We start from the raw sequence: 9,190 nt of genomic DNA on the forward strand, positions 1-9,190 counted from the left end.
TCTTGGGGTCACAGATTTCAAATAGATTATTGAGAATTCGATTTGATTATGATAGAATTGTCAAAGACATGTTCATTATCTGACTGCAGTGACCCATGAATCCAGTAACCTGTTAAACCCTGGGGTCCAATCACGATCGGGAAAACTCATCCAATCAATCCAGTAACCTGTTAAACCCAGCGGTCCCATCACGATCAGGAAAACTCATCCAATCAATCCAGTAACCTGTTAAACCCTGGGGTCCCATCATGATCAGGAAAACTCATCCAATCAATCCAGTAACCTGTTAAACCCTGGGGTCCCATCACGATCGGGAAAACATGAACAAATATATAGATAAAAAAAATCCATGTTTTCATGGTTTGTATTTATTTTAATGAGTGAATCGATGGATAATCGTTTTCAGATCTTTCACCCTCCTAACGTGCACACACAGAGATGTTCGTCACGTGCGCATACACACATACAGGTTTTAAACACACACACAGACTTGCACAAATACACACACACACACTTTCCCCCCTCCTCTTCGCCCCCCCAGGTATCCAGTCCATCCCCCCCCAGGGAGGGAAGTTGGAGATAGCCGGCATGGTGGTGGGCCAGTGGGCCGGGAACAAACCATTCCGCGGCAGAGGGGGGTTCAACATGCAGGTGGTGTCTGTGGGAGCAGGGAAAGGGTGAGGCCAGGATCCTGAGCACCCCACCAACACGAGACAGACAGGAGCTTCCCAACACTAAACACTACCCCCCCACCCCTCTCCCTCTCTCCCTCTCCCTCTACCCCCCCACCTCTCCCTCTCTTCCTCTCCCTCTACCCCCCCACCTCTCTCTCCCTCTCCCTCTACCCCCCCACCTCTCTCCCTCTCTCCCTCTCCCTCTACCCCCCCACCTCTCTCCCTCTCCCTCTCTTCCTCTCCCTCTATCTCCCCACCTCTCTCCCTCTCTCCCTCTCTTCCTCTTTCTCCCCACCTCTCTCCCTCTCTTCCTCTCCCTCTATCTCCCCACCTCTCTCCCCCTCTCCCTCTCCCTCTCTTTCTCCCATCCTCCCTCCCTCTCTCTCCCTCTCTCTCTCTCTCTCTCCCTCTCTCCCTCCATCTCTCTCTCCCTCTCTCTCTCCCTCCCTCTCTCTCCCTCCCTTCCTCTCTCTTTCGCTCCCTCCCTCTCTCTTTCTCTCCCTCCCTCTCTCTGTGTCCCTCTCTCTCTCTCTCCCTCTCTCTCCCTCCCTCTCTCTCCCTCTCTCTCCCTCCCTCTCTCTCTCTCCCTCCCTCTCTCTCTCTCCCTCTCTCTCTCTCCCTCTCTCTCTCCCTCTCTCTCTCCCTCTCTCTCCCTCCCTCTCTCTCTCTCTCTCTCTCAGAAGGGGTAAGGAGATTCCAGTGAAAGGAAGAGGAGGGAAGAAGGTGACGGCCAACAGACCACAGGTATGTATGACATCACTGGGTTCCTTATAAATAATAATAATAAATATGTTTTAAGGTTTAAGTGCTATGAGATGGACATATAGTCAGGTTATTTCCTACTTGGGTCTTTAGCAGTAACCTCTCTGCCCCCCCCCCCCCCCCCCCCCCCCAGACTCTGTCCTCGTCCCCCCCTCCCTCCACCAGCCCCCCCAAACCCCCAGAGGAGGCGGGGCCAAACACAGAGGGCGGGGCCCAGCAGCTCAACGGGAGCTCCGCAGCCTCCGCCATTGGCCAGCCCTTGGACCTGCCCCCACTGGCCCAGCCAATCCCGTGTGCCTTAGCCAGCAGAGACAACCAATCAGAGGGGGTCGTGGAGGTGGAGGCCCCCTGTTGCCTTGACGACTGCCCATCAGATGGAGCACTACAGAAGGAGGAGTGAGGGCCGGGGGCCGCGGCGCTCTGGAGAGAGTCTCTCTGTGTTCCACTGCCTTTCCCTGTTTGTAGCCCCGCCCACTGACTGTCCGCCTCATCACACCGACCAGGAAGTGTGGGAGGGAGGGAGGGCGCCGCTGCCCCCCTCCCTCCCCCTCTGCTGCTTCGTGTGATTGGCTAGACAAGTTAGCACCAACCCCCTTTTTTTTCTTTTTTTTTTCTCATGTGCTTTGATTTCTTTATGACGAGAGGTTTCCTCCATGAGTCTGGATACGCCCCCCCGCCCCGCCCCCCCGCCCGTCTGGGCCCATCCTGGTCGTCTGCATGGTGTGTCTATCTGTTGTGTTCCACAGTGTGAATCAGGGCACACACAGACGTCTACCCCCCCCTCACACACACACACACACACACGGTTACAGCATCCGGAGGGGGCGGGGCCGCAAGGTTGCCATGGTTAACGGCGTCCGGGTCGAGGTCAGGGTTAGGTTGCCATGGCAAGGTCAGGGTTAGGTGAGGTCAGGGTTTCCACCGTCGGGTTCTTCTCAGGAGTGAATGTGTGTCTGTTGTTGTTGTTTTTGAGTTTGGGCTCCGGATGCGTGGTCGGTGGAGGATGTTGAAATGAGAGAGAGGGAGGGTTAGGGTCCCTACACTGTAACGCTGCAGGATTCCACCAGCGTCAGCCACAATTCTACATCGCCCAGAGAGCTAGCACGCCCGCTAGCTGGAGCTAAGCCCAGAGAGCTAGCACGCCCGCTAGCTGGAGCTAAGCCCAGAGAGCTAGCACGCCCGCTAGCTGGAGCTAAGCCCAGAGAGCTAGCACGCCTGCTAGCTGGAGCTAAGCCCAGAGAGCTAGCACGCCCGCTAGCTGGAGCTAAGCCCAGAGAGCTAGCACGCCCGCTAGCTGGAGCTAAGCCCAGAGAGCTAGCACGCCCGCTAGCTGGAGCTGAGCCCAGAGAGCTAGCACGCCTGCTAGCAGGAGCTGAGCCCAGAGAGCTAGCACGCCTGCTAGCTGGAGCTAAGCCCAGAGAGCTAGCACGCCTGCTAGCTGGAGCTAAGCCCAGAGAGCTAGCACGCCTGCTAGCTGGAGCTAAGCCCAGAGAGCTAGCACGCCTGCTAGCTGGAGCTAAGCCCAGTACAGCGCACACACACATTGTCGTGCCACCATGCTAACTTAGCCCAACATGGTACAGCCTAGCGCCCCGCTAAGATAAGAGACCACACGAATGATGCACCTTAAGCCCCAAAGTATGCAAGGTCTTACCTTACCCCCCCCCCCCCCAAGTGCATTACTATATATAACCCCCCCCCCCCCCCAGAAGCTTTGATTGATTGTATAACCCAACAGAGAGCACTTATTGTTGTATTAATTGTGATGATGATCATTTAAGGAGCTTGCGCAGATTGACGTTGTCTGCGAGCGTTTCCCCGCCGGAGGAGTTGAAGGGGTTTCATCTACGGACGAATGTCAGAATGTCAACAGAGTGGTTTAAGACTAACAAAGCACTTTGTTTAAATTTAAATAAAATAAACTAAAAGGTGAATCCACACTGGACTGTCCTCCACCAGGATAAAGAGTCGGAGGAGATGTTAGGCCAAAAAAAGCTGTCCAGACAGAAGACAGGACAGGATGGGACCCCCCTAGGGTTAAGGTTAGAGGTCGGTCCCTGTCTGAGTCTGATGGAGACTGCCCTGGGTGGTCATCTGAGATGAGCATGTAGTAATTCCCAAAGCGTAGCACTTGGAACAGTGCAGTCCTCTGGCCAATGAGAGGGAAGGGGCGTGGCACCCGTGTGTCACGATGCCCTGCAGGTGGCGATTGGCTCGCTGTCACCACGGCGATGTAACCCAGCGTCCTCGAGCACCGCATAGCGGAAAAGCAAGCGCACCTTTTAGATGAACAGGAAGCCCCCATCCCAAGCTGCCCAGCCAATCAGCAGCTGTCTGGGGCCGGTACCCTGGTCACGTGACCTCACCGTGTTCCGCTTGCAATCTAAGATTCTTTTATCAGAGCACTTGGCGTGTCGTCAATGTAGAGGACGAAATAAGAGCCCCGGAGAGAGGCTTTCTTTTGGGCAAAAGGAATCAGATGATTTCTTATTGTCTGTAGTCTGGTTGAGAGATGAGAGCAGCGTCGCCCTCTGCTGGCCAGTCACCCACTCTGTCTGAGCAAGCCTGAGAGGAACTGTGTGGAAGGAAGGCAAGTCAACAAGAAGCACCTTATTTTCTTACTTTGTTGATGACTTATGCTCTTATTGTGTGCCACAAAACCGAACATGGAAAATGGCTCTTATGAAATGACTTTTGAAGGAAATCCTGACCATATATGGAGTGTTTTTATAGTCAGACGCCCGCTAGCTCCGTTACCCCAGGTTACAGTGGAACGATGTCAGATCTAGGGGAGCCTAGCCTCCCATCCACACCAGATCAAGTCCAGTTTGGAGAGGGATGATGTACTAGGAGAGGGATGATGTACCAGGACAGGGATGATGTACTAGGAGAGGGATGATGTACTAGGAGAGGGATGATGTACTAGGAGAGGGATGATGTCCTGGGAGAGGGATGATGTCCTGGGAGAGGGATGATGTCCTGGGAGAGGGATGATTCAGGGTCAGAGTTCACAGAGAGCAGGAAGGTGGGTGGTGGTGTTTTTTAGGCGGGAGCTGAATGGACTCTGAAGTGTGATGTCAGCGGCCGACGCCTGCGTAGTGTTGTGTTGCTTGACCCGCGTCAGAACAGTGAGGTTCTAGTGTTCCCCACCAGCGCGTCAGAACAGTGAGGTTCTAGTGTTCCCCACCAGCGCGTCAGAACAGTGAGGTTCTAGTGTTCCCCACCAGCGCAGCATGTTGATCCACCCGTCTGGTCCCTCGCTGGGAGCTCTGGGCTCTGGAGGAGGTAACGGTCAGGCTCTGCTGGACTCACACACACCCAGACTAGGCTAGAGAATATAGACCCACACACCCAGACTAGGCTAGAGAATATAGACCCACACACCCAGACTAGGCTAGAGAATATAGACACACACACCCAGACTAGGCTAGAGAATATAGACACACACACCCAGACTAGGCTAGAGAATATAGACACACACACCCAGACTAGGCTAGAGAATATAGACACACACACCCAGACTAGGCTAGAGAATATAGACACACACACCCAGACTAGGCTAGAGAATATAGACCCACTGGCCGAAATACTAGAATATTAGGACTCATATACTTAACTGCTTTCAACGTGGATATTAGTACAGCAGTATATCCAGCAGTATATCGCTACGGATTATTTTGTGTGTGTGGAAAACACCGCTACCAAGGTTACGCTCATGCTAATGATGTCTGGCTTGGTAAGCTCACCAGAGCAAATACACACACACACACACACCGACACACGCTGACTCACACACACTTTCAGCCTGGTTTGTTACCAGCGGCGTTCTCTGTAGTGACGTGCGTCTCCGTTCCCAGTGAGTGGTTGTAGGTTTGTCAGATTATTTGGTAACATTCTACTGATCGTTCCCACAATGAGTTTGCATGGACAGTCACACACACACACACACACACACACAGTCTTTCATACACAGACACACACATGGATACATTAGTGTCATACCCTGAGTTACACACTAGCTAGTACGGAAGAGTCCAAACAGAACATGATGATGTGACCCTTGTGTGTTTTAGTTACTTTAGGTATTTGATCAGTGATTTTTATGCTTGTTATCCTAATATCCCTCTATGCCTGTTTCTCCCTCTCCTCCTCCTCCTCCTCGCCTCTCTCTCTCTCTTCCCCGCTGTCCTCTCCTCTTTTCTCCCCCCACTCCTTCCCCCTCTCCCTAGTCCCCCGTCTACACACACACCCTGAGCAAACACAACACACACACCCTGAGCACACACAAACACAACGCACACACCCTGAGCACACACAAACACCTAACACATACACACACTCAGAGCACACACAAACACACACTCGGCACACACAAATACATAACATATACACACTCAGAGCACACACAAACACATAGCACGTTGAAAATAGCACATGGTGATGATACACACTAAAGAAAACACAGACTGGCGCACTGATGGACACACTCACACACACTCACACACACTCACACACACACACACACTCACACACACTCACAGCTCCGCTCCTCACCCCCTCGCTGTGCCGGTCCTTCCCCCTCAGGTCCGTTTCTATTGGCCGTTCTCTCTCTCTTTGGGCTGCCCCGCCCTCTTTGGGCTGCCCCGCCCTCTAATCAACCCAACTAACAGTAAAGGTTATATTAACGTTGATAATCAGTTTCTGTATGTATCTAGTCAGAGTCTGGAAAAAAGTGGAAAAAATCTAACTCTGTTTTATTCAATTGTGCAGATGTGTTTTCTTACTATTTTTAATGTTATTACATCTTCTAATCTAATCCTTCTACCATTGCTACAGTTAGTAACGAAATACGCTTAGCCAACCTAGAGATTTGAACTGTAACGATTGCAATTTTCCTTACCTGTATTTTATATATGGCTTTAGACCACTTCACCATGATATCTCAGTATGTACCGGAGTTATGAGTGTTGCCCGTCTCAGATTGAAAAAGAACATGGTCTGTCTGCGCTGCGTTTGATTCCCTTCCTGTCCCTGAAACATGTTTTCATTGGTCGACTCATGATGTCATCTGTCCAACCAGAACATGTCATCTGTCCAACCTGACAACCAAAGTACTCACGTTTATCCCCCCCCCCCCCCCCCCCAGAACTGCTAGTCCCCCCCCCCCCCCCCAGGTGAGGAGTGATCAGCTGATCAGAGCCCAGCGGACAGTAGGAAGTCTGCTTGTAGTCGTAGTGAGTGAATGCGCGCCTGTGATTGGTCGGGTCAAACGGCGGCGTTGATGACGGTGATGATGATGTATGAGTGGAGGTGATGTGAATGGAGGTGATGGATGAGGTGATGGATGAGGAGGTGTTGGTTGCTGGAGTGTTGGTGCAACTGTTCGTTCTGTCTGCTCACAAGGACTTGAGGAGTGTGAAACTGCACACACACGCACACCTACACACACACGCACACCTACACACACACACTCAAACCAAGCACACACAAACAGGTTACACTAAGCCAAGATGTGTTTAAGGGACAGTTTTGACCCTTTTTTCCATTCCAACAGAAGTGTGTTTGAGTTCCCCCCCCCCACACATGCACGCGCGCACACACACACACACACACACACACACACACACACCCAGGCCTGTGTGGACGAGACGTCTGGCCTGATGGTGATACTAATGATGATGCTAATGATAAACCTGTGTGTGTTGATTATGTGAATATGCCCCGAGGTGCAGATCCAGGATCAGTCTGCTCTTCTTCACTGCCCCCCCTCCCCCCGTACCTGAACTATACAGGACCAGGAGGTCAAACTGACCAGAGACCAGCGTCTCGGGGCCCATTCCATCCTCCCATCATGTCAGTGTTGTGGTGGTTCAGGAACATGGAAGGAAGGAGATGTTAATAGAGAGGGCGTGTCTTCTGACCTCACCTCCAATCCAGAACTACTGCTCAGCTGAAATACCACAGAGCTCCGCCCCCTAACCCCTCCCCCTTACTCCCCAACCCATCCCCCTTAACCTCCGCCACCCCGTCACCCGCCGAGCGTCTGGAGCGTCCTCCTTCTTCCCATGTTCCCCGGCGTCCCAGAGACAGAGCTGTCAGTAGAACCTGGACTGATGTGTAATCCGCGTTATCGCATCGTAAGTGTGTCATGCAGAATATGGAACGGTCAATACTTAAGTAAAGAAAACCTATTTACAACATTTTAAATGTTGCCCCCACCCCACCACCCCTGTCAAATAAGCCTCCGCTGTCTACTAACCCCCGACCCCTCCCCGTTAACCCCCGACCCCTCCCTGTTAACCCCCGACCCCTCCCTGTTAACCCCCAACCCTCCCACTTAACCCCCAACCCTCCGACTTAACCCCCAACCCTCCCACCTAACCCCCAACCCTCCCACCTAACCCCCAACCCTCCCACCTAACCCCCAACCCTCCCACGTAACCCCCAACCCTCCCACTTAACCCCCAAACCTCCCGACCACCCCCGACCCCTCCCCCTTAACCCCCAACTCCTCCCCGTTAACCCCCAACTCCTCCCCGTTAACCCCCAAACCTCCCGACCCCTCCCTGTTAACCCCCAACCCCTCCCCAACAACCCTCCCCCGTTAACCCCCGACCCCTCCCCCTTAACCAGAGTCCATGTCTCGGTGAGGTCCAGTGTTGGTTCTGAACCCGCTGCCTCACTCCCAGTACCCGGGCCTCCCAAACAACCTGAGCAGCGAAGGGTTGGAAATGTAGTCCTTACTTTTATTACTAGTAGTATTATTATTATTATTATCATCATCATTATTGCTGTTTTGATTATTATGGTTGGTATACTTTGTCATTGTTAGCATAATGGAAGCACCGACTGTGGGAAGAAAGCTTTTTTTTATTGGTGTGGCTGTCTGGTCTGTCTGAGGAGGGAGGGAGGAGGCTGGGGAGGGAGGAGGCTGGGGAGGCTGGGGGAGGGACAGAGGAGGGAGGAGGCTGGGGAGGGACAGAGGAGGGAGGCTGGGGGAGGGACAGAGGAGGGAGGCTGGGGGAGGGACAGAGATGGCAGTCATGTTTGTACTGGTTGGGAAATGACTTACAGTGCTGAAATAAAATTTATTCTTTTAGTAAAAAAAAATGAATGGGTTGTCCCTGCCTGGTTTATTTATTTGGTCTTTTATTTTTATTTTTATTTTTTTTAGGTATAAAGCGACTAGTGAGTCAGTTACAGACGTAACGTTGACGGTGTCATTTAGCCTACATGTGCTCTCTCTATGTCTCTCTCTCTATATATCTCTATCTATGTCTCTCTTTCTCTATATATATCTCTATCTATGTCTCTCTCTCTCTATATATATCTATGTCTCTCTCTCCATGTCTCTCTCTCTATATATATATCTATCTATGTCTCTCTAGCTCTCTCTCTCTCTCTCTAGCTCTCTCTCTCTCTCTAGCTCTCTCTCTCTCTCTCTAGCTCTCTCTCTCTCTCTCTCTCTCTAGCTCTCTCTCTCTCTCTCTCTCTCTCTCTGACACACACACACACACACACACACACATTGGTCAGGTCAGTAGGCCTACACACCTGCACCCCCCTCCTACCAGCAGGCCAGTGATCCATGCCCTGGAAAGAGTCCCTGAGTTCATCTGCTGTATATGAATAAAACTCAGTTACTATCTGCATGTGAACGTGTCAGAAGGTTCCCTGGCACTGTTGGACACTTGTCAAATAATCTCATAATATTTGCGTAGGCCTACTATTGTTGGCTATGCAAGTGCCACTGA

General features: G+C 51.9%; 1 protein-coding gene across 1 annotated transcript; it reads left to right on the forward strand.

Moving 5' to 3' along the window:
* Window positions 1-537: 537 nt before the first annotated feature.
* Window positions 538-2,581, forward strand: LOC311315303 (constitutive coactivator of PPAR-gamma-like protein 2). Its single transcript, XM_084445942.1, has 3 exons — window positions 538-677; window positions 1,355-1,418; window positions 1,570-2,581. The coding sequence occupies exons 1-3, from the start codon at window positions 589-591 to the stop codon at window positions 1,834-1,836; spliced, it is 420 nt and encodes a 139-aa protein (XP_084302068.1). The 5' UTR covers window positions 538-588; the 3' UTR covers window positions 1,837-2,581.
* Window positions 2,582-9,190: the final 6,609 nt, after the last annotated feature.

The sequence above is a fragment of the Borostomias antarcticus genome, assembly GCF_949987555.1.
Source record: "Borostomias antarcticus genome assembly, chromosome: 11".
Classification (NCBI taxonomy): domain Eukaryota; kingdom Metazoa; phylum Chordata; class Actinopteri; order Stomiiformes; family Stomiidae; genus Borostomias; species Borostomias antarcticus.

What these genes read in the sequence shown, in the direction of transcription:
- LOC311315303 (XM_084445942.1), top strand. Translation starts at nt 589, where the DNA reads ATGGTGGTGGGCCAGTGGGCCGGGAACAAACCATTCCGCGGCAGAGGG. An exon ending in TCTGTGGGAGCAGGGAAAGG is followed by an intron (nt 678 to 1,354) that starts GTGAGGCCAGGA and finishes TCTCTCTCTCAG; the next exon opens with AAGGGGTAAGGAGATTCCAG. An exon ending in TGACGGCCAACAGACCACAG is followed by an intron (nt 1,419 to 1,569) that starts GTATGTATGACA and finishes CCCCCCCCCCAG; the next exon opens with ACTCTGTCCTCGTCCCCCCC.